The sequence below is a fragment of the Rousettus aegyptiacus genome, unplaced genomic scaffold, assembly GCF_014176215.1.
Source record: "Rousettus aegyptiacus isolate mRouAeg1 unplaced genomic scaffold, mRouAeg1.p scaffold_m13_p_11, whole genome shotgun sequence".
NCBI classification, from domain to species: domain Eukaryota; kingdom Metazoa; phylum Chordata; class Mammalia; order Chiroptera; family Pteropodidae; genus Rousettus; species Rousettus aegyptiacus.
Window position 1 is genome coordinate 16,520,679 of NW_023416286.1, and position 26,090 is coordinate 16,546,768.

The 26,090-nt window shown below is 46.1% G+C and overlaps 1 protein-coding gene across 1 annotated transcript; it reads left to right on the plus strand.

Moving 5' to 3' along the window:
* Positions 1-8,937: 8,937 nt before the first annotated feature.
* Positions 8,938-21,444, plus strand: TMEM272 (transmembrane protein 272). Its single transcript, XM_036228310.1, is given in 8 exon segments — positions 8,938-9,001; positions 12,402-12,504; positions 18,051-18,114; positions 18,117-18,174; positions 18,177-18,269; positions 18,272-18,313; positions 18,316-18,385; positions 21,381-21,444. Coding segments are annotated over 8 exon segments (558 nt in total).
* Positions 21,445-26,090: the final 4,646 nt, after the last annotated feature.

Here is a 26,090-nt window from a genome sequence, read left to right on the forward strand (position 1 = left end):
ATTTGAAAGATCCTGTACGAGCTGAGCATTGTTCACCTCTTGTCATCTATTTTTTCCCTTCTCCCCCTGGAAAACAGAGCCAGACAAAAACATGTTAGCTTCCCTAAAAGCAACAGCCTTTCTTTGTCCCCTGGGCCTTCCAAAATACATTTCTTTGCCCAGAGCTCTCCTGCCTCCCACCTGCCCCCTCAGGTAAAGATTAGATAAGACAAGAATCATCAGTGGATCTAAATCTAAGAGAAAATTTTGCTGACCAGCAGGATGTTTGCATTATCTTAGAATATTCCCACAGATTCCTAATTGGTTCAAAGGGTGGAGGCGGGGGTGGGGGAATTATGCAATGGGAGAACTGGGGAAAACTTTGTCTGGGGTTCAGTAGAAACATCAACAAGGGACAAATGACTGTCACCTGGACAGTAATCAGGCCAAGAATGCAGAATCTTAACCTAAACACAAGGTAACAGTGGACAAACCCAAAGTTTAAAGTATTCTATTAAAAAGCAGGCAGCTAAGACTGTTGTCTCAGATGCTGTAACAGATGACCACAGATCAGGGGGCTCATAAACAACGAACACTCAGTTCTCACAGTTCTGGAGGCTGGAAGACCAAGACCAGGGTACCAGCCTCGTGGGGTTCAGGCGAGAGCCTGCTTCTGAGTTGCAGACTGCTGACTTCTCATTGTATCTTCTCATGGTGGAGAGCAGAGAGGAAGCAAGCTCGCTTTGTGTCCTTTGTGTCTCTCCTACACACTAATCCCTTTCATGGGGGCTCCAATCTCATGACCTCATTTAATCCTCTTTCCTTTCAAAGGCCCTGCCTCTTAATACCATCACATTGGGGAAGGGGTTTCAACATGAACTTAGGGAGGAGACAAATATTCAGTCCACAATGACATTCTTCAAAAATGTCAACATCATATAAAACAAAGAAAGGCTATGGAAATGTTCTAGATTCAAGGGGGCTAAGGAGATGTGGCAGTAAAATGTATTACCTGACCCTAGATTGGACCCAAGGACTTTATTAGGTTAACAAAATTGAGATATGACTGGTAGGTTAAAGTATTGTGTCGATGTAAGTTTCAGAAGCCACCAGCTGTGCTAAGGTCATATGAGGAATACCACTCTATCCTTAGGAAATACACACTGAGATTATATCCAACTAAAAAGTTTAAAAATTTAGAACAAGAGGCATGCAGACAAAAACTGACTGGTAGATATCTAAATGTTTGCTCTATTCTTCCCTACTTTTCTGAATCTTTATTTCATGATTAACATTCATTTTAGAATTTAGGCATTAAAAAAACCTCCCCGATCTTATCCCAAATTTGTTAAAATGCTACATAGATGCATATACACCACAGTGTTTTACTTTTGAATTACTTAAATTTTCTTCTACAAGGTTTTCTACATTTTCTGTAAGCTACTACATACTTTTATAATTAGAAAGAAATGTTATATTTTAAGAATAATCTTCATATATCCCCTTAGGTTGATTTGTGGCTGGTCCCCAGCCACATGTGAAGTTAGCTAAGTGGGGGCGGGGAGGGGTTTGAGACTTCAGAGGAGTGATCTGCTCATTTGTCTGTCGCACCCTCAGACTTCCAAGCCACCTTGAAGACCTTTTCAGAGCTCTCCTGGACCATTGGCCCAGCCCTGACCATCGGCCGCCCCATCTCACATGATTTTTCCTTCAAGTTCACTCTGACGTGAGTTACATTTGCTTCCTTGTGTCCTGACCTTGTGCTGGCCTGAGGATCAATTTAATAACTGGGAAGCAATGAAATCTTGGTAAATCTGTGTGCAGCGTGTGTAGCTAGCTTCCAGCCCTCACAGGCTAACTCAAATGCATGGAGTGTGGTGACCCCAGGTCATTTGCACCTATCAGGGCATCCAGGTAAGCTCAACATGTAGACAGCAGCCCAAGAAGGGCCCAGCAAAGCCCTGGCTCAGGAGGAACACTGAGAAAGAGGACTTCCACTCTGTGACTAGACCCAGAGAACTATGACTATAGGAGTTTGCAGTCCCCCTGGTGAGGTGGAGAAAGGCTTACAAAACTCAACATACTGAATGTAGAACAGCAATTTTATTTTACAGTTCTGGCTATGAAAAAAAATTGCATATTATTTTACTTTGTTTTTAATGTGTTTTTTAAACTTTAAAACTTCTCCTGTCCTAGATAACATTAATATGACTTCAAGTTCCTCCTAGCAAGAATATCAAGCTTGGGCATTGTAGTCACATGAAATTTAGGCTGTGGGAGTTGGAGGATCACGTTTACCTCTTTTGGGGGGTTGAGGTGGAAATGCTCCAGCTCTGTGGGCACGGCCATTATGAACCTCTATAGACCCTTTCTGTAACTTCAAAAAGGTGCCTCCTGGCAGTTGTAACCTCAAGGACACGCAGCTTAGGATGGTGCTTTTCTTGGAAGGGCATCCTTTCGCTAGGCAAGAGGGATTTCTACCTCTACTCGTCCCTTAGCCCTACCCAGCCCCCTCCTTCCTGCACAAACTGCAAAGCAGTACACTCTGTCCTGTTCAGCTTAAGAGGCCTCGCCCACCCTCCACTGCTCCTCCCCTTCCGGCACTTTCTTCCACCCCTTTCCCTTGGGACAATCCGTGGAATTGCTCTCAGTGGGCTCCAAGAAGCATGATGTTGCCACCTCTTGTCAGGGATCAGAGAGAGAGAGATTCTAACACCAGTCAGCCCAATACTTCTTACTAACTCATCCTGTTACACGAACTACTGAAAGTCTTGAATCTTTGGAAAGTCAAGAACATGGGAAAACCCTATCTCTCTGGACTCCCTGCTCCCTATAGCTTAATCTGGCGTGTTTAAATGCAGTGAATTCTGAACCAAGCACATGTCCTTTCCCAAAAGCTCCTCCTCTCTCCGTCCTTCGCTTTCCTGTTAATGCCGTCATCATTCTTGTCACCCCAAAACAGCACTCGAGTCACTCTTCACTCCTTTCTTTCCTCAGGACCACATCTAACTGTGCTCAAGGCCCTGCCTGTTCCATTGCTGTGACTGCCCTCAGGGCTAAATTATGGATGGGCCTCCTCACGGGTCTCTCTGCTCAGGCATCACCTATCAGCCGCATCTTTTTCCCAATGATCTGGCTTTGATTCTGTTTCTTACCAGTTCCAAATTCTACAACTCCTTTTATTTTCCTAATATATTCCAAATGCCCTTTATTTTGAATATCTCCTCCCAATTATCTCCCATCTATCTACTATGGATGACCGAGGCTCAGTAAAGGTGATGATTTGCCACTTTCCAAAACCACCCTGAGCTTTTCGTCCTGGAATCTTTTATTTACCCTAGGATTTCCCCTTTCACAGAAAATCCATGTCCTCGCAGCTCAGCCCATCAAAACCTTACCCATCTGTCAACACCCAGTGTCAACATCACCTACTCCTGGAAGATTTCTTGGATTTTTCCTCCTCCGGGCTTTCTTACCTCTGGTGGTTCCTTCCACATGCTGATTGCATTGTTCCTTGGGGCCACATCTCAGCTCTCTTATATGGTTTTGGGGTCTGTGTTAGCAAGGCTCATCATGCACATTTCATATCTCCCTGAACCTTTGTTGAAGATGAGAGTGAAGGGATGAATATCTTAATGAAGTTCATCTCTGTTCAAAACTAAACAAACACCACCTATGCAAATTGCTATTGACCATTATCACTGGGGGTTAGTTGGTGGCTGTGGAATAGTTCAGGTGAGAGGATGGCGCTCGGTGCTGCTGCAGGGATGGAAAAGGGGGAAGGTTGGGGAAAATGAGACAGAGACAATCACAGCATGTACCAGGAGAGGGCAGAGTGGCATAAATGACTGAGGTTTTGGTTTGTTTATAAATAGAGGGAAGTGGAGAGCACAATTTGGAAAGAAGAATTTAGTTTGAGTTTAGCCTCCTGTGCCTTTTGCCAATTGCCTCTTGGGTATTTGATAACCCAGTGGAGCCCCCCAAAAGTGGTGTTGCAAAAAAAAAAAAAAAACTACTGGGTCCTAGTCTCAGTTTTCACATTAAACCATTTAACCTTAAGCAAGAAAGCAGGGGACACATTTGCTGTTCATAGGAAATGGGTTCTCAGATCCTGGGGAGCAAACTAAGCTGAAAGCTGCCCACTTCTCCTACAAAAACTGCCCCCTTTAAACATGCTTTGACTGTTTCTGGCTGCCTGTTTGACCGGCACCTGCTTGCTAATACATGGTGAGAGGAGCATAGTCCAATCCACCTCGAGATGAACAAGCGTCCTGAGTGGCTGACCAGACACTGCCCTGAGGAGGGCCCCCTTCCACAGGCTCTTTCTTTGCTCAGTCTTCAGAAAGTCAGGAGTTGGTTCTTCTGGCTCCTTGGCATACAGGACAATTTGGCTCCAACCTTTTGATCCTAATGCCATCCCACCATTGCTCTAACTCCAGATCATGTTCTCCTTTGAGACGCTTAGTCAATTTAGCTCTTCCACTCTGCTCTGTCGAACTGACTTGATGGACAGAAATTCATTTGATCAGATACCAGAATGTGGCACTCTGAGCCACATTGGACTTGGTGCTCAACAAACACAAAGGCACAGCAGTATTGGTGGTGGTCATTGCCATCGAACAACTGTTCTGGTGTGAGCAGGGTCACCAGGAAATCCAGCCTCTGATTCGCAGAGCTTTGAGGACCCACAGCTGTGTAACCAGCTCTCCCAGGAACCAAGGGGATCCGGGAGGCGGGCGGGGGTGGAGGCAGGGGGTGGGGCGGGGGGGGGGTTGCGTGTTTTTGATCCCTGTGTGGCTTGGGTGGTCCTTATAGGGCTGAATGGTAAAGAAGCCTCTGTGTTAAGTAACTGCTCATTATTTCCATCCCAGTGAAATTTCCACAGCCCCGCCTAGCCCAGCCCAGTGCCCTGAGCAAATAAGCTCTCAGGAAGGTCTGGCAGAAGCATCTTCAGCCCTGCTTACACGGAAGACACGTGTGAACCACCTACTTCACAATCACCTGGGGAGCTGCTTTGAAACAGATTCTCAGACTGTGTATGTAGATATTCTAGTTTCCTAGATCTAGAGCAGCCACTGAGAATCTGAGAATTATGGCTCCAAGGTTTAGAGAGTGGGAATGAGCATTCTTAGACCTTGACTGAGGTGATGCAGAGAGGCTGATTCTGGAGTTCAGCCTGCAAGGAGTCAGGGAATGAGGTCAGACCCACACGGGGAGTTCTGGTCTAGAACAACCCATCTTAGCTCCTTCTAAGTCAATGGGAACTGGGGGCTCCCTCATTTGTTGTTTTGGCACTCCATTTGATCCCTAGGTAGGGTCTGAAATTAAAGGGAATCCACACTCTCCTTGAATCATGAAGGAAGAATAATAATGACGATAACAATAATGGCTAATACTTATAACACAAGTGTTTATGGCGTAGCAGACCCCGCGTTTAGTGCTCTACGTGGGTTATGACATTTGATCATTTAAGCAAGCCCTATAATGAAGCTCATATTTCAGTGAAGACTCTGAGACCTCAGGGGCTAAGAGGCCTGCAGTCCACACCACTGTTGTAAGGAGTGGGTGGTCTGGCTCCGGGAGGCAAATTGTCATGCTCTCTTCTGGGTGGTTTCTAGGGTTAGTCTGGCCTGAGCCTTCTCCCTCAGCTGTGCTGAGAGGTAGGAGGCTGGCAAGGCAGGGAACTCCCCTGGGAGCTGGCTGCTCCACATCTCTGTGTCACTTAACACCTGGATTACACGTGTGGCCAGGTGGCACCATCTGTCCCAAGCTTGTAGCGCAGCGAAGGGTTTTCCAGAATGCTGATCACTTTATCATCCTGGTAACAAGCTCAAGGCCAGAAAAGGAGATGTGATTCATCAGTCTCTTGCTTTTCCATCACTTACTAGCAAGAAATTTCGTCCCTGACCCCACTTTAAACTGGGGATTAAAACAGATGTGGCTAGATTAACTGAAATTCTCCTTTGAATTGGCCTTATCACCAGCGGTGCTGCATCACTCACGATCAACAGGGCTAACTACGTAACTTGCAGGGCCTTGTTGAAAAAAGAAACAAGCTAGAGAGAACCTTGTTCAAAAGCAGGAGGGCGGGGGAAGAACTGTTCAAGGTACTGAATATAAAGCCTTTTCGCTTTCTTCTGCAGTCTCCTTCGAGGTCACCATATTTTTTATTTGCTAGTTAATGTCATCTTAAGTAAAGAAAAATGGAGATATTCAAATTGACAATTTTAAGTTACCAGCATAAATTTTACCATTTGCTTAATATTGTGTGATGACAGTTTTAAAGGCAACTATAAGAACACTTAACTCAAATGTAGAATCAACAAAATCACATGATTTGTGTTGCATAGCTCTTACATGCAGATGTGTTTTGTTTTTACCAGAACAGTGGAAACAGAGCCACTAACTAATACCACTTTTTAATTTTACTTCTTGATAATGTGTGCTTTCCATCAACAACCTATGACGAGTGAGGAAGGAAAAGAAACTAGTGATTACCCCATCTCTCCCTTTCCTTCTGTGTCATCATTTCGGGAATGAATCGTTGGCTCATGTAGGAAAGTTCCCTGGGTAAGAAAGGATACAATAGGGTTCCTTGGTTGTTTATGTTTCTTAGAACATCGCTGCCTTCTGTCAGCATTTGAAGCAAATTCTGGTCAAATGGAAAATGTGGGCTCCCAGGGTTGTTGGCTCCCCTGCTTACTCAGTCGAAGACATGACACATCCTGTATTCGTTTTGAGTCTTGCTGAATTTCTGCAACTTTGGGCACTCCAGAATTTGAGAATGCAGCAGCAATAAGAGGCAGACACACATTGGACATATGTTCCCACATACATGTGCCCTTGCCCCATCGGACCTCACTTATAAAATACAGGTTCAAAGATAAATTCATCAAGAAATTCAAGACCACAACAGAACATCATCAAACCAAATGCGAGGTCCTCCTATGCACAGGCTGCATGCCCATGGAACCGCTCTGATGATCAATTTCATAGCTAATTCAAAGACAGGCATTTTGAGAAGAGTGGAAATTACAGCAAAACATTCTGCATGGCTGTATTCAACATTTCCTGGAGGTGACGGTCAAGATTGGCATAAAGGGTGATGACTTAAGGGGGCCTCTTAAAGGGTAAGGGTTGTACCCTGTCCTGTCCATCCTGCTCTGCTTGGATGAGTAGTGTCAGAGCTTGCATTTGGTGGTGTGAATGTGAGGATCCCAGCTGTAGACACTTTTAGCCTTGGATCTTTTCTCCTCCAGAGATGACTGAGATTTACAAATAAATTTGAGAACTTTGATAAACCAAAACTAGAATGGACTTTGTAGACTAAACTAATTACAGTGGGTTCAGTGTAAGTAATAGAAAACACAACTCAAACTAACTTAAATAATAAGAGAATTTATTGGTTCGTATCAATGGAAAGTCTGGAAGTAGTTCAGCTTCATGGGTAGGATAATTCAATGGGTAATGAATGCCACTGAGAACCTAGTGTCTTTTTGCTTCTCTTTGCCTTACCTGTGGCAGCCTCGTTCTCAGCCTGGTTCTCCTTCACGACGACAAGATGGCAGCCTGATGGCCCAGAGCAACTTGTTTCCTCACCAATGTCCAGGAAAGGAAGTTCTATAGGAAGAATGAGAAAGCCTTTTTCCTTACTCTCGGAAAATCTCCCCTCAAGTATCCTTGGCCTCAAACAAGTTATGAGCTCATCTACCAACTCATAGATATCCACTGAGTGCATCTCTGCCAATTAATCTAGGGCTAACCCCACACCCTTATCCAAAGTCCAAGGTGGAATCAGCTTGTGCTAGATAGAGCATGTACCTGCACAAGAGAATGAAGAAGTGGGGAGCTGGGGGGACCAGAACACATAGGGGGGATTACCTAGAGAGGCAGGAGTGGACACTGAGGAGACCACCATGATATCCACCTTGGAGATCCTCTCTCTGCTCTCAGGGCTGGGATCAGAACCTAGCAGAAAACCTAAATGTGTGATGGTGTCTAAACTTTAAAACTAGGAACTGGGACATAGGCCTACCCAAAAGGAGTTCAAATCCATAATTTAAAAAAATGCTGGCCAAGCAAAACCTGTATCTGCAGACTATTTAACAGATGAGGAAACCAAACACCAGTGAGAGGAAGTAATTGCCTGATTCTAATTTTGCCATATATTGAGTTCGTAGTACATCCACTAACACATTTTACAGAAGAAGTGGAAAATGAGGCTTCAATTGATTTTCTCAAAAGCACACAGCTAATGAGTAACAGAGCCAGGATTTCAACCCAGTCCTATCTCCCTCCCGCACCTCTGTCCTTTTCCCAGTGCCGGAAGGGGATTTGGTGGCATGATCAGGAAGAAACACCCCAAGCCACTGCAGCACTCTGTTTCACTGTGTGTCAGTTAGAGGTTTTAGGAGACCATCTGATATCTGATATCATATACTGTGGGATATTTAACCAAATAAGTAGGAAGGAAAAAAAGATCTTGGGAAGTAAATTCTTTGAGTGATGAAGTGAATTGTCAGTGACTTATTCAGGGAAGGGAAGCACCATCTGAGTGGGTGTAGGCTCCCAGGAAAAACAGGGTTGATCCTGCCTGGCTCAGTTAATGCCACTGGCTTCTGGCAGCCTGGCACTGGCAGAGCAGAAGTTTATAAACTCCTTTTTTTAGAAGATATCAGGCTTTGGAGAGGTTGTGCAGGAAATCTGGGCCTTGGAATTGGCAGTGTGATCACAAGAGATACTCAGCTCTCTCCAAGATTCAAGTCTTGGCGTGCACACCCATCATGTGTGGAAGCCCCAGGCCAGCAAGTGGTGATTTCCTCCTGCCATCTGCTGACTTCTGCGTCTCCTGACTTGAGAGAAGGTCAGATTTCACGGAATACCTAAGTAAACTCCACCGAACAGGAAAAAAAAGAAAGGGTCTGTGTGTTTCTCACCAGGTGCCTCCTCCTCCTCCTTATGACCTGCTTCGTTTTTGTGCTCTTTGCTTTCCCGGCACTGCCACTGTCTATGACCTTCATAGGCGAACTGGCTGCTGAGCTGCTGGATGCCACAGGTCAGTCACGTTGGGCCACATGGGATGGCGGCACTTCATCTTCAGACATAAAATGTGTGTTTAAGAAGAGCTGGCCAGACTGATGATTTTCAAACACATGAATAGTCTCAACAGAATTATGTGTTGAACATTTCAAAAAGACAGTCTTGGGCTCTGGTCTGCGAGATATTGATGTAGTCTGTTTGGGGTTCGGACACATATCTTCTTTTTAAAAAAGCGTCCGCTAGCCTAGGTCGAGAGCCACTGGGCTGGAAGCTTCCCAGGGCTTCTTCCCAGCTCCTATAATCCCATGTGGAAGCCTGTCATGAGCAATATGAGAAATGCATCCTGTGCTATGATAATGTGTAAGCATGTTATACATTGCTTTGCTAAATGAAGGAATAAATACATTCATAAGTCACATATATTAAACAACTTCAATTATCCACAAGTATGAAGCGTGTGGGAAGTTGGGGGATAAGAAATGCCTTGAGTAGCCAAAAATTATTATTACATGTCAGTGAAATTACACTCATGCCCTTGAATGTCTCCAACAGGAGGCCCTGAGCTCTGCTCACAGAGCCTAGCTAGCCCTGCCTCACAGAGGCCTAGCACGTCTGGTGTGCTAGGTTCCAAGTTCACAGAATATTGGAGCAGAAATTAAAAGGGCATAGGAGTTGTTGCAAAATCCCCAATACCCTAATTGCTTAATGGATACAGATTTCCTTTTGGGGTTATGAAAGTGTTTTGGAACTGGATAGAGGTTACACAACATTGTGAATATATTAAATGCCACTTAATTGCTCACTTTAAAATGGTTAATGTTATGTGAATTTCACCCTTAAAAAAGTTGCTACAAAAAGCAACAATACTAAAAACAAAAACTAATACAGAAAGCAGTGCTCTTAGATTTGTACCAAGTAAAATGTGACAGCTTGACAGAAAATAAAAGAACAAAATTAAATTTTAATGTGCGCATAGAACTAAAATAGCCAGCCAAGTGGTCTGGGGGCCATTTAGCATAAGGGTAATTCAGCCACGTCGCTAGGCCCTAAGCTGTCATTATTAAAGAGCAGTTTAAAAATTAACATTTACTATATGACTCTATCTATCAAGAAGTGCTTATAAGACTTAAGGTATACCCTACTTAAGAAGTCAAGAGTACCCTTAAGAAAAATGTTCTATGCAAAATTCACTAAGTGAAAAAAAAGTCTTTGGAACCTGTGGTTTAGTTATCCGGAAAATGAACTTAACTGGAACAGTTCATTCACTAACAAAGCTATATAAATGAAGCAATACCCCACAGGCCAATGCCTACAGACATTATGTTAAAATAATGTAGTGACCTCAGCTGTGGGGAGGAGGTATTGGGGGATGACTGCTTAATGGTTACAGGGTTTATGTTTGGGCGATGAAAGCATTTTGGAAATAGACAGTGATGATTGCACAAGATCGTGAATGTAATTAGTGCCCCTGAATTGTGCACTTAAAAATGGTTAACATGGCAATACATCATCTCAATAAAAATGTAAAAAATAACAATAATTTTTAAAACCCCTTACTATTGGTTAAAAAATATTGTGACATGTGGTGGTTGTTATTACCTATGTTGGGAAGAGTTCTGAAGCCTCGAGCTGGTAATTTTGATTCCGCAGATGAAACGAGAAGAGAATCTAGAGATAAGGTAGGCCCTAAGCAATGATGTGAAGAACACAGAGCAAAGAGGCTTTTATTAGATTTATTAGGATCCTTTTAAGCCATCTGTGCACTGATTGACTCTCCTGTGAGCAGCAGCTGTTTTTATTCATTAGGAATGAGCAGATATATAAGTCATTACTCAATGTTCATTTCACAGCTGGGTTTTGAGTTGAAAGGCAGTTCATATCCAGCAAATTTGGCATCAAGTGTTTAAAAGGTCTTTGTGTGAGAAGGTGGCGTTCAGCTTTGTAAAGTATTTCCACCTGATAATGGATTCAGCTAAACATCAGAGATCCAAGAAGGCGAGCCTCTCTGGTTGATGATTGGATCAATGTGTGTATTTGACTTCACTCTGTTCTGGGCCCTGAAGTGGTGGATCTCTGTATACCTAGAAATTTTTATTAATATCAATGGAATATGGTGTAGTCATAGGAAAATGGAATAATTTACTTCATCTGCTTAAGTACCAAGACATTCATGGGAAATAAAATGTCAAATGAAAGCTAAGACTTTAAACGTCACTGAAACAGAAGACTTTAGTGCTACAGTGAGATCCCCTTTCTTGGGCTCTGTCGACAAATGTATTGGTCAGAGAAACTTAACTGTGCTGCAGTACAAATCAACTCTGGAATCTCAGTGGCTTAATGCCACACAGGTGCATTTCTTGCTCATGCAAATTCCAGTGTCAATCAGGAGCCTCTCCAGGGCCCCAGGGGATCCCTTCGGTGAACATCACTTCAACCCGCTTCAACTGAGAGCTGCTTTCCCACCCCAGGGTTTCTAGGTGGTCAAAACAAAGGATCCTGTGTCAGTTTTTAAATGTTTTGGTCCCTGAATGTCCCACAGCCCCTGGGTTAAAACTAGTCACATAGCCCTGGGTACTCACAGGAGGTTGGGAAATGTGAGGGGATCGAGCAGTCAGTGTCTCTGCGCAGCCAGGAAGTGTGCTAGAACCCACCGGAAGCCTGATCATTGGAGCCTGATTGTCACTGAGGGGAAACAGGCACTTCTTGCTCGTATTCTAAATAATACATCATATCACTATTAGTTAATAATATGCCCAGAAAACAAAGATGTGAGAAAAGTAGAAAAAGCATTGCTATGGGGAGAAACAGTACGACTAAGAAAGGGTGTGGGTCTGGGGCCATTGATTTGGTAGTTTTCCAAATCTAGTAGCTAAGGATATGTGAGTAAATGAGCTTGGGTGAGTAAGCTGGTCAATGGTAATAATAGGGTGCTTGCCAGCTCCTCCCTGCCGCCTGGTCCCAGAAGCTTCAGTTTACACAGTGGATGCATTTTGAGAACATACACTGGATCTTATTTTGAGTATGTCAAGGGACCTGGATATTTAATTAAAGAGATCCTTTATAAAATGAACCATTGAAAACACGGGTTGTCATACACTGGCTTTTCATAAAAGCTGAGCACACCCATAACCAGTTAGTACCTAGACAAAAGGTGTGGCAACGTCCGGTCCCTGCTCTGTCTGAGGTCCAGTGGATTGGCATTCAGGCCACTGAGGATCTTGAAGATCAGGTGGCCTGTGAGACTGAGCAGTCCCCAAGCAGGGGTTCAAGCGATAGTTCCTATGATTAACACTTTGGCTTTTGTAGACATTTACCTCTTTTTCCTTGCTGGATGTTGTGCTCTTGAATGCATGTCTCTCAATCCTGTTCTCTCACTTTTGTAGGAATAAAGTTTTTGGAGGGCTGCCCCATATGGCCCCTCATTCTTCTGTATTTGCAAGTAGATGGAATCATCAGGGCCTTAAAAATAAAGCACAATTATCTGTTGTTTGTAGTCCGTGTAGAAATTTAACCAATAGGTACCATGGAATGCATCCTTTCATTGTTTGCCACTCGTAGGGGAGCCTGAACAACTTCCCCCTAAGTGCACGGTTGTCCAAGTGACAGGAGGAAGTGGATTCTGAGGCCTGCTGCCGAGATGTGGGATTTTCCAGATGAGCAGCCTTCACTCAGAGCTGTGCCTCTGCAACAGCTTCCTTCCTGCTGCCCCGCATTCAATATGCTAAGCTGTGGCTTTGGTCTCACTGTAACAGCTGATGCAGAGGAGTTACCACCGCCAATTATACCACTGAATTCAGCCAGTGTAATCGCAGCCTTTCTCGTTGCTTCTTTAAAAAAGTTTCCTGTGTAAGGCAGCAGAGTTTGCATTTGGTGAGAATGTGTTTGATTTTAGCAGTTCTTATTTCTGTGTTTAACTATAGCTTCCACTTCTCAATTGACGAGCACAGAATGAATTGGCTTCCGTCATCAATCAAACGTCAAACTCTGATATTTGCAGCTAGGAGTGATTTTTTGTGTGTGTGACTTTCAAACTTGTGTCAGTATAGGGAGCTGATTTGCTCATGGGTTGAACTGACATCTGTTTAAAGAGGAAAAGAAATCAAAGAACAAGTATTAAGGGTCTTGCATAGCCTGCAGTTAATTTACCAACATTCCTGTCCCACAGAAATGTCATACCTGCGAAAAGTACTTTAGGTCGACCTCCACTTACCAGTGACCCTTTCCAACCATCCAAGCCAACCCAAAAGTTGTCTATGCCAAAGTTAGAAAACACAGGCATCCTTTTTTTCCAAAATGATTTTATAAAAATGAAGCAATAACACAGGAAAAAAACAGAATCAATAGTGTTGTAGATGAAATTTTATTTGGACCCACTGTCTGATTTCTTTGCCAGCTTCCTTCTGGTGCTTGGGGTCTTCGAATAAATGCTGGCCAGTGGCATTGGTCATGATATTGACATGAGACATCGAAGGAATATCTTCAAGATTGCCGTTCTCATATGCAATCAGTACCAGGAGCTCAATTCTGTCTTGGGAAGCGTGTGTGACTTGAGACAAGCATTTGCAGTCTTTCGTGTGTGAGGTGGCCTTACTATTAAACACCGTCACCTCCTCACAGCAGCTGGAGGACGATATTCTGGAATGTGCGAATACATGTGACCCTCCCTATAACAACATCCCTGTGGGATCCACCTGAGACTCTGGTTAGCTCCAAGGAAACGCAAAGGCGCTCAGCTCAGTGGGGTTGCAGCTCCCCTGTGGTCCCATGGGATTAGGGGAAGGCTCTGATAGACTCAGCACCATAGAGATGCTAAAAACAAAGGAAAGTTTTGGGCAGTAATAACCTCTGTAGGCCCTACCCTCTCCCACTCCGCCACCTCAGGCTGCAAAGCAGAATTTTCCTTTAGGGACGTTACTGTCAGCGGGGTCTGTTCCTTTTAACAACAGCAAACTTTTCCTTTACGAAAGCCACCCCAGAAAACAAAGGTCATTTATTTTAATGAACAAACTAGGGCCCTAATCAACACCGTTGATTTTTTTTTTTCCTGGCAATCTAAAAACTGTTTGAAGCCAAATTAAATTTTCGTGCTCATCATAGCAAGGTAATACACAGTGAGTCTATAACCATTAGAGCAACAGCAAACAGGTTTATAAAATCCCAGACGGGAGTTTTCAATGAAGCCAGTGACTTGCACTTGGGCCCCGGGAAGCGCCGCACAGCGACGCCAGCATCCTTTCGGGAGCACATCAGGCAGCACCACCGAATTGCATTTTGTTGAAGAGAAAGCTGAGCAGAAGCGGGTTGACATTTCCAAGAACTGCTGAAAAGAACCGAAGGTCCTGACCCATTGGAAGACTGTGGAATAATTTTAGTAGGTTTTAGCCATTTAAAAGAAATAATAGAATAGAAAATATTACAGTGCCTCCTGGTAAGTTAAGTTTGTGCGATAGACACGTTTGGGTAAGCCAACCATAAAAGTTATCATCCAAACTGGGACACTTCTGATAGTACAAAGGGGCTCTAACAATAATCATGCCAGGAAAACAGCATAAACCCGGACTTCTCTGAGCCAACGAGAACACGCAGTCCACTCATTACTAGGTCAGGAGGTTAAATGTATTTGCGACTGAGCGTAGTGTTAAAAGTTTCAAAAGCACTGGTTTAGTGGCCATTTATCTACCTAACACTCCAACGCATCTTCCAATGTCCCCCTTCTTAGTAGTAGTCGCTGCCACTCAGTGAGAGAGCTGATTGTGTGTGGGCACTGTGCGGAGGCCTTTGCCCTCGTTTTGAATACATCCAGTCTTCACCACACCCCTTTGAGGCAGATACTTGTGTCAAGAAGGAACAACAAAAAAAATTAGCCTCTGGCTAACGTAAGAGGTCATTTCTTGGAAAAGCTCACACTTCAAAGGTTGGTGAAAGAGAAAGGAATCAGGCTCCAGAAAGCCTGGCCAATGGGCTCTGCTTGGGCCAGCGGTGAAACCAATGAACCCCAGCCCGCTCCTCTCTCCTGGTGCCACTGTGCCCCAGAGCCAGTTCTGGGAGGGTAGCCAGATCCACGGATCGTGGAGGCCCTGCTGCTGCCTGGGGCGCCTGGAGCATGGGGAAGACACCTCCTGGGGGAGCAGGCTCCAGGGTTTACCCTCCGGCACGCACATGAGGGGTGGGGGACAGCCCCGAAGGAACGGGGCCCTGCCAGGAAGGGAACTGGGCGCTGAGAAACTGAAGCGTGGACTGTACTGCCAGCTCCAGCTTCGGTGAGGAAACTGAGGCTGGGAAGCCGCTCTCCTTGAGTTTCCATGGAGCCGGTGTTCAGCCCATGCCCGCCAACCTCACAGCCCCCCTCGGCTGCACTGCCCCAGGCAAACTGACGTTCTACTGTCCCCAAACCCTTTGCTTTTGCTACACCACTCCCACTCCAAGGAGGTCCCTCCCACCTCTCCCCACTCACAGGCTCCTGAGCATACCTCCTCTTCCAGGAAGCCCTCCCTGCAGGAATCAGCTCTATGCAGGACAAACGTCTGTGTTCCTGACTTGACAGATAGGTACAGACAGGAGAGACACACTCACTCCACAGTTCCTCTAAGAATTCCAGATCCCTAGAGATGGCAAGTGGTGGAAACATCCAAAAAAAGAGGAAAGCAGGCTGGGTGAAGGCATGGGCTTGGAAAAGGAAGAGAAGACCCATGACATCCGGAATCGACCAGGCCTGTGAGGTGGCCCGCACATAGCAGGAAAGTCTGTTCGTGGTTCTTTACAAGGCAGAGGCGTCTATTGAGAGGTCCTCTAACACCTGGACCAGGCACCGATGTTATGTCGCCTGTGGTGGACATGTGCTGGGGCAATAAAAGGGCAAGCCTGTTAAACTGGCCCCCCGTTCACAGGCGCACAGCACAGGGACTGGGCAAACTGAATGAGCTGGGGGCGAGAAGACGATGGGGAATGTGCTGGGACCCTTGGTCAGAGAGAATGAGCAAAGGACATCCTTGAGATATGAGCCGTGTGCTGTGGCCAAGGAAACTGTGAAAAGGGGGGAAAGGAGAAGGTCTCCTAGTCGAGGCTTACTCTGTCCTCATCGGACAGCACTTCCAGGTCACACCAGCGACTACTAGCTCCCACCCCACATCCGCGAGTCTGGAAGAATTGAGAGGTAGCTGGGAGACCACGTGACACACTGGGGAGGGCACGTGGGTGTGCACACACATATACACTGCACACGCATGTGCACACGCTCACCCTGGGCCGGGAGGAGGGCCGCAGGCTCCTGCTCACAGCTCCCACTCCTGACCCCTTGTGGTGGGGCCACACCTTGGCTTTCACAGTTAAGCCTGTTCTCTATTCAAACGTTTTCAGCGGTGCCTCTGCATACAGAACCGTCCCCGCCCCCCCCCCAAAAGCACCTTTCTCCCTCCTTAGCCCTGTTTCTTCGACTTGTTTTTTCACATTTCTTAAGAGTTGTTTACTCTGGCTTCCCCACCCTCAGTCTCCTATTCGCTCTCCTGTAGCCCTGCCGCAGCTGCTCTCAGTGAGGTGTCAATGGCCTTAAAGTCTCCAGGTCCGAAGGTCAATTATTAGATCTTATTTTCATGGAGTCCCCATCTTTTTAGCAAGAGGTTTATAAACGCATAATTACTATAGAGTGCAGTAAGGAAATTGTAGCGATACGTACAGAAAACTATGGAAACCCAGAAGAGAGATTCCTAACCCAGCACAGAGAGGCGTTTGAATCCTTCCTGGAGGAGATGACCTCTTATGAAAGAGTCGGGTTGGGGAGCAGAGGGGTTCCAGGCAGAGAGGATAGCATGAGCAAGGGCTTCAGAGAGAAAGAGCCCACAGGCCGTGCAGGAAGATGGGAAGCAGCTCCGCTACTCGTAAGGGCTCCTCTAAGGGGCCACAGCCCACGCCTGGGCCGGGCTGGGTGTCCAGTGGTGAACCTCGCACAGGGGCTCCTGCTCTTCCATGCGAGTGGGAGGGACGTACCGGAGGTACAACCAGCAGGGTGGACAATGATTGTTATATGGGGTGAGGAGCAGGGAGCACTCCAGATTTCTGGCTTGAACATCACCAAGTGAGAGGAATATGGAAGATGATGAGTTAAGTTTCCAACAGACTGAGCCTGAAGCCTGAAGATATTCCGTGAAGCTGCCCAGTTGAATTCGCATGAGCCTGAAATTGGAGGGAAAGTTCTGGAAGGGAGCTGCAGACTTGGGTGTCATCAGCCTGTAGGTGGGCGGGGTACCCTCCGGATCGTGCGATGAGAACCAGGTGACTGAGGACGGGGCCTAGGCCACATTGAGGGTCTTCATGAGGGAAAGCTGGTGAGGGGTGGAGACAGCGAATGGCTTGCTGGGAGGATGGCTGCTTTGGCTGAAGACACACCTGGCCTTATCCTTTGACTCTTTCACTTTTCCCACCTGCGACTTCGGCCAAGCTCCTTAATCTCTCTGGTCCTCAATTCTATTGTTTGTAAAGTGAGGAAAGTAATGTGTAGTCAACAGGGTTGTTTTGAAATAAGACAATATGCCTAAAGGCACCGAGTGTCCGTGTAAATCAGCTCAGGCTGCCATGAGGAGATGCCACAGACCGGGAGGCTTAAACAGCAATGTTTAGTGAGGACGAGGAGGAAGGCCCTTCCCGCTGATGACCAGCCCCAAGGTGTGGACATGGAGGAGGAGGGGGAGGAACAGGCCCCTGGAGCCAGGAACCAGCCTCAAGGCCAATGAAGTGAACCAGAGCGACAGTGAAAGTCTGGGTGCAGAGATGAATTTCAGTCCATTAACCCCTGTCCAAAGAAACTTACACATCTAAAAGGAAAATGCCACCCAGGACGCCAACTGAAGATTGATGTCCTCATTCTTGCCAGTTTTGATTCTTCAAAATTAAATTTTACTCCTTGGCAGCATTTCCAACTCCAGCGTGTGCACTTCTCCCTCCCGCCGCCTCTCTCCCCTTCCTGTACCCTCTCTCCCCTCTTCTCCCCCTACTTTGCTTTTCTGCCCTCTGCCCCCTGGCTCCCTGCCACACCCCAGGCATCTCCCCCTGCTGTATGACTCTGGCAGGATGCTGCGGCTCCTGTCCAAGGCCACAATGATGACGATGGTGACGACAACGACCGCAGTGAAAATCCTTGGAGGCAGAACATGCACAAATATTACGCCACCGCAGCCTAGGCCTTGGCCTCTACCTCTGGTTCATCCTGGGGAATTACTCGGTCTTTGCTGATTCTGTTTCTCCTCTCCAGCAGCCTCAGGTCGCTGTGACAAAACCCTGTACCTCTTTGTGGTGGGGGTCTTCATGCCAGCCACATCGTGCTGGTGCTACTTGTCCTGTGCAGCGGGTATGTCCATACGTGGTCCTGGTGGAGGTCTGCTGTCGATAGCCCGAGAACTACCCCTCCAGCACACACGTGCACACTCACGTGTGCACTCACACACATGCGCACACGCTGCTGCAGGCAAGACAACAAAACCTTCCCTGCAGTGACTTAAGAAACCGCCAAATGCACTGAGTATTCCCGCAGACTAAAAAAAACTTGCCTGCCTGGGCCTGGGAAAAGCACTTTCACTCTTTTCAGACTGGGACTTTTGCACTCATCAGAGTTTTCAGAGGGATTTTTTTTTTTGAGGGGGTGAGATAATGGAGGCAAAGAATGAGAGACCCCCTCAAATCGCAGTGCAGTTCCGATGACTAGTACCAGAACATGGTTTGTCGTTACTGTTGCCTCTGCTGTGCTGTCGTTCAACCAGGGCACCTTGGAGTTAGAGAAACCTTGGAGTGTCAAACAAGGCGTATCTTAGCTTTGCTTGCTTTGATGTCTTCTCTTATGAGAAGGGGAGAGTTGCTCTTATTCGATGAGTCCAGTTGCCTTTGGGAAAGTCATGGAGCATTCTCTCCCAACCTCAAATCAGATGGGTTTGATCTAACACATAAGGGCACCCCAAGGACAGCTATATGCCAAGGTCAAAAAAGCAAATTCCCCTTGGGGCTCTGGGCTGGCCTGCCAGGAGCATTGCAGAGAGCAGCGGTCCTTTCGCAATGGGCTCTGTATGGTGCCACTGCAAATTCTTTGCTTGGCTTTGAGTCGGCTTCTTTCCTTGGTTATCTGCATACATCTCTGGAATTTGCTGATATCATAAACTAGTTTTGTGTGTTTTGGCCAGGCTGCATGTAGTGTCGCTAATGTAGGTGCATTTTTTGGTCTCTGAGTTTAAATACTTGAGCACTCCCTCTGCCTGCTAAACCCAGGCGACGACTCCTCAGTCACTCCCAGTCACTAAACAAGTGTTTGGACATGAATGAACACAGCTAAAAGCCAACAGAACCCATTTCTAAGCTCCACACAGGCCACACATCCACCAGCACCTCCGGTAATGTCCCTGACACTAACTCCTGAGCAGGGGACTTGAAATTAAGTAGCAAATCTACTTAATGTTCAGTTAGGGTTTGGAAGCCTTTTGTAACTCAGTTGTACGAAAGTCCAGATGGACTTCACCAAAGAGTCACTTCACCAAACTGTGACCACTAACATGCCCCCTTGCCGCTGCTGTTAAGAAGTAAAATTCCTGAGACCTGTGAAGCCGTATCAGTGTCAGTACTCGGTGGGGAGGCCCCATGCTTTAGGTTTTGACGTGAAGACTCTGCCATGTGCGTTTCCAGGGGCAGTGACCAAGGGGAGTGTGGCGCCTGTGTAATTGTGCTTCTATCTCAGCCGCATGCAAATCTCTGTGTATTTACATGGAGCTGAGCTGCCTTTTTATTTTTATTTTTGGTGCTTTATAACTGAATCAACCCAAGTAGACATCAAGGTAGGCCACCTCCCTTTATGAGATGTGTCGGCTTAAGCCTAGGGGCTCATTCCTTCTGTGGCTTTAAGAGAAAGGACCAGAGAGTCCTGTGGAGACTTCCCATTGACTTTGGAGGCACTCTCTGAGCAACTGTCACCAAAAGTCCTTTTTGGTCCTGATTTCCTCCCAGGGAAGAAGGTGCTGGCTACGCCCTCTGCTGGGCAAAGGGAGGAAAGCCCGTATTCGTCAGAGTGTGTGCCACTTGTGGATCTTGCCCTCATCTGTGAGGTCAAGGCCATTCTCATTGTGCCCCATGTCTCCCTCCCTCTCCATGCTAGGGTGAGGGAGAGTCTGTGGGCTCCGACTCTGGGCTGGTGAGGTGTTCCTTGAGCACCCCCTCCCACCCTGCCTTCCCCAGGCGACGACTCCTCAGTCACTCCCAGTCGCTAAGCTAGTGTTTGGACATGAATGAACACAGCTGAAAGCCAACAGAACCCATTTCTAAGCTCCACACAGGCCACACATCAACCAGCACCTCCCGTAATGTCCCTGACACTAACTCCTGAGCAGGAGGCTTGAAAAGATTGTCCAGGCTCGCATCCAAAAAAGTGAGCCAAGCCTATAAAGACAGAGAAAAGTCCGACTCCATTCTCACGGAGGAGAATGGCCTGGCGCCCCTCAGCGGAGGCCCACCCACTCTCCCTGGCACACAGAGACCGCACCGCTAGCTTGGGCACACTGTAGCCGAGATGACAAACAGCTTCATTCTCTCCACCTAGCTCTAGTCACAGCTGCACATTGTATTGACAATGACTCTGAGGCTGCACACAGTCCCATGGAGGGCAGGGGTGTCTCTGGGATTCTGGGGACCAAGAAAATGAAGGTTCTCCCACTCGCATATCCACACTGTCCTCATTTCACAGTGACACTAAGACACTGCTGGTGGCTTCACGAGTGACTTACATTGAAGAGTCTGGCCACAGAGAGAATATGCGAAGGGGAGAATGCATATTTGCTTCACTTCCACCCTGAGGGCAAGAATCACTCACTGACTCTTCATCTGTGGGCACCAAAGACCTGAGTCCCCCCACCCCACCCCCCGCCCCACCCCACGGGAGTGCTTCTGAGGTTTTGTTGCTGGGGCGAAGGCAGAAAGAGCTTGTGAAAAAATCATGTGTATAAAAATGGCCGTTAGCAGATTGCAGATACTGGATCACGTTTTGGGCATGTCCATAGCCAGGTCTCACATGTGGGGGATCCCCAGTTTCTGACAGGCATGGTTGCCCCTGGAGTGCTGCAGAAACCTTTCCCCATCCCCACAGACGATGACTTATCAAATATGCCTCCGAAAGTGGCAAGATATTCCCGTACCCAGAAATGGCTGGGAAAAGATTTATTTCCTTTCTTTCTCCATTTATATTTGTACCTTATTTCACAACAAATTTGGAGGGCCTTTTTATACTATGTTTGACACAATAAAATAAAGGAAAAATGTATAAACATAGAACTGCAGGAGAAGCTGTGGCGGCTGGAAAGCAGAGGAGCAGAGGTTCTTTATTTTTTCCCCTGCTTCAGTGTGAAGAAGCATGCTCTCAAGTGTCCCCTCAACTGCCCACCCTGCCTGCCGCTACTGCGATGAAGAGTATCGGTCCTACATCCTAAATGCTTGCTAAAACCTGCACTAAATTTGTGGCTTTGCATTTCCTTGTCACCAAAGCAGTAAGATAAATGTCATAATCAGCCATGAGTTGCACATTTTCCACGGAGTAGAAAATACACCTCCCGCAGAAGAAATACAGGCTGAGTCTGAGTTGAAGTTCCTGCGTGTCATTTCATAGAGGGTCCACTAAGCGACTCAGCAGAGCGTCGTCGGCGTGCTATATGCATGTATTAGCCAGATTCGAGTGATCATTTATTAACGCCCTCTCTATGTATGGTGAGATGCTTATGACAAAGCACATTTTAGGGAAAAAGTTCAGAGCCAAGCCAAGTGGTCCATGATTCTGTTCTCTAATGGTCTGGCCTAATTCAGAGATGACATCCAGGCTATCTAGGAAGTGATGGCTGCATGCCTTTTGGGCGATTCCCTGTTGGCATCTTTTCCCTCATCTGGGCTTTTGATAGAAAGTGAGCATAGAAGCTCATGATTGTAATCACTGGCAGGGCCCTGGAGTGCATACTTTCAAGTTGGCTGCATACACCTACAGACCGAGAGTGCCCAGCCAGGACTGACCCAAAAAGACAACCATCCGTCCTTCATAAATTTGTCATAAATTAGTGTTATTCTGGAGACATGAATATGGTAACACCTGAACTTTCTAGATGTTATGAAAACTCAAAGAATAAATCCATAGGGCTGGGAGGGATAATCGATTATACAAGACTGCAGCAAAGATAAACTGTGCATCAAAGTCATTTCATTTTATTTGCTACATTGGGCATTATGCTAGAAATCATCTTGTTCCATTCTTTGCCTGAGTCTATAGAGATGGCATTTGAAAGCAGTAAAAATCGGACTATTTCACGTCTTTCCATTTTCAGTGCAAAGAGATCTGCCTCAAAAGTGACCAATGTTCATAAGACTCATTTGAATAGGCACAGTCTCTGTAACTGGCATGGTCTCCATTTCTGTGAATCAAAATGGAAAAACCAGTCATTTGAAATTTTATTTTGCCAAGTGAACAACTGAGAGCTCAGTTGGAGAAAATGGTTGTCATTTCCCCCTTCCTGTGCCAAACAAAATGAGCGGGACTGAACTAATACTCCCTGTGAAATTAATTGCAGAACCTTTTAGATTACGGCCATGTGACTCACCTGAGGGAAACTCGGCTGTCCCCAGCAATGGATTAAAGCTCGTGAGAGAAAAGAGGTTGATTGGATTTTATGTTTATGCTTGTCCACAAAACCTCATACCGAAGAAGCAAACTATCCTTTCAATATCTCATGTGTGTAAAAGTGTGTATAATTAAGATATATTAGGCAACGAATACAAAATGGAATGTGCACTTGAATATCACAGAAATTATAAACAGTATTTTTTTAGGTACATAACAAAAAACAATAATGTACCACAATGAGATACCATCTCACACTCATTAGAATGGCAACTATAAAATAAACAAACAAACTCCACCCCCCAAGAAAATGACAAGTGTCGGCGAGGATGTAGAGAAATTTGGACTCTTGTGTACCATTGGTGGGAACGTAAAATGGTGCAACTGGTGTGGAAAACAATATGGAAGGTCCTAAAAAATTAAAAATAGAAGCCGTATGATTCCATAATTCCACTTCTGGTTATATACCCAAAAGAACTGAAAGTAGAATCTCAAAAATATATTTGTACACCAATGTTCACGGCAGCATTATTCACAATAGGCAAGAGGTGGGAGCAATCCAAGTGTCTCTCAGTGGATGGATGGATGGATGGATAAACGAAATGTGATATAGTGGAATATTACGCAGCCTTAGGAAGGAATAAAATTCTGACATGTGCTACAACATGGATGAAGTGTGAAGACATTATGCTAAGTGAAATAAATCAGTCATAAAAGGACAAATACCGGATGATTCCGCTAATAGAAGGTATTGAGAGTAGTCAAATTCGTAGAGACAAGAAGTAGAACGGCAGTCGCCAGGGGCAGCGGGGAGGAGGGCGTAATGGGGAGTTGATGTTTAATAGGCACAGTTTCCATTTTGTAAGATGAAAAGGGTTCTGGTGGTAGACGGTGCCGATGGTTTCACAACAATGCGATTAAGTGGTACTCCGTACCACTGGACTGTGTACTTAAACATGCCTAAGATGGTAAATTTATGTGTACTTTACCACAATTAAAAATAAAAGTAAAATGATGTATGCCCCAGTCATTCTGAGCCTCCTCAGATGGACTCTCCCAGGATGCAATAGCTGGCAAGTGCAGGGTCCCTGGTTGCTCCATGCACACGGAGGGGCACACATGCTCACAGGCTCAAAACCCAGTCTCGCTTTCAGGTGACTGAAGGCCTTAGGGCCCCACCTTCAGTCCCCCAGTGCCTCTGGCTTGGGGGTGGGGGAATGCTGGTGGGAACTACTAGCCACCCAGTTGAACACAGGAACCCATCAATCAAACAAAAATGGGGAGGAGATGATAACAGAAGTTTCCCTCTCCTCAGAAACCACTAAAAAAAGAAACTGAGAAGTCACCCTGAGAAGTGTCCCATCCTGTCAGAAAGGGGGTTAAGGGTGTAGAGTCTGGACCCAGACTGTCAGGTTGGAATCCTGGCCCTGCTACTTTTTAGATTTTAGTGTGCTCGTGGACGTCCCTTTGAAATTCTCTGAGCCTCAGTCTTCTCATTTGCAATGGACTTAGAACAGTGCTTGGCACATAGGCATATAGAATGTATTCATTAAACAAGAGAAAAGTGTCTTTAATTCATCCTCTCTACTATACTTCATGGACTGGACAGTCACGCTGTCATGTGGAGGGGAAACCGAGGTGAAATGTCTCCTCTGAAGAGGTGTTGAAGCTGAATGTGGGTCTTACGACTCAATCCCAGTTCCTGCCACTCTAAGTCTGCCACCCTCTCCTGCCTCACTGGTGGCCCTTCTCCAAGACAGCAGTGGGAACCAGGCAGTGGGGGGAAGTGGGTAAGAGTGAGCCACACAACCTCTCAGACAAACGACTCCTGCCCCCGGGGCCCACTACTGCCTTTGCACTCAGAACAGAACCTGCTTGCCATGAACCGAGAGCCCTACAAACAGACTGTGTGAGAGTTTCAGACCAAAACAAGCCCTGTTTGTGGGCAATCATTTCCTTCATCCATTTGGTTAAGTGGAGGCTGACCTACCCAGGCTTCACGACTGCCCTCCCCTTCCTGCCAACGTGTCTACTTCTTAGAAGGTGGGCAAGGCTAGGGAAAAAAGGTGGACCTTTGCATGTGTTTTTATTTGAGTAAGTACTCCATGCACATAGTACAAAATTCAAAGGCACAAGAGGATATTCAATGTAAACTGAGTCTCTCCCTGCTGCTCTCCAATGCCAAAAGCTCTGAACAGAGACCCCCACTGTGGTTAGTTTCCTGTGAAAGAAAGGAGACCCTAAAATCAAATGGATTTCCTCTTTAGGGAATTGGTTCAGATGGACAACAGATAGCCCTAGGGCAAGCCAGTCTGTAAGAGCTGGTGGGCCTCAAGACACTCTGGGTGGGTTATTGTCGGTCATGTTCATTTCTCCTGGGCTGCTTCTCTCCTCTGTTAGTGTAGACCCCAAAAAACAGTCACTTAGGGTTTCTTCTAAGCCTTTGGTGATTAAGGCTGGAAGCCCCCACCCCCTTCTTGTTACAGAAGGAAAGAGACCGGTTCCTTAATCTGTGCACAGACAGGGTCAGGACTCGTGCATGATCTACAATGAAGAATAACAGGGATCAGCGTCAGAAATCTTCCTCCCCAACCACTGCCTCGTCCTCCCTTCCTTTTTCTTCCTTTCCCTTTGCTCCATTCCTCTTCCATACCCGTAAGTGCACACTAAACACATACAATGAGCAGTGCCTGGGCTTCCTATAGATTCATGATTTATGGTTATTCATTTTATTATCTAAGTGGCTTTGCCAGGTAAAATATTAAAGCACCACTGCCATTATAACCTTGTCTTCCATGATCTCATTGGCAGCTGGTGTTGCCATGACAACTGGGCTGGAGAAACTGGTACTGAGCTTCGGTAGAAGATGATATGAACACTGGTGTGTGTGTGTGTGTGTGTGTGTGTGCGCGCGCGCGCGTGTGTGTGCAGACTTCCCATCATGTTTATCTGTTGTGCGGAAAGCCATGGATTTTAGTCCACACCTCCTGCTTCCCCTTCTCATTTGGTCAAAAGTAGCTTCTGGGCTCTAAATAAATTGGAAGGAAGCTTTAGAGGATGATTTGTTTGTTTGGTTTTTAAGCGGCAAATTGGAACCAGGAACACATAAGAAATATCTTAGAGGTTTTCTACCCACATGAAATGAAGCGACTACATCCTCTGGATGTCACTCTTAAAAACCCCTTGGATCTAACTTATTTAACATCTTTATAATTCTCTTATTAGACCGAGAAAGTTGGAGCTAGAAGGGGCGCAGATGTCAAAAATCCAATCACCTTTTCATTTCAATGAGGTCCAGAGAGACTGACTTGCTCCTGTACAGTGGGTAAGGGTGTGAATTCTAGAATCATACCACCTGGCTCAAATCCTGGCTCCAGCAAGCCTTTACTGTGATCTCAGCCAAGTGACTTACCCCTCTAAGTCTCAGTGTACTCATCTGTAAAGTGGGGAT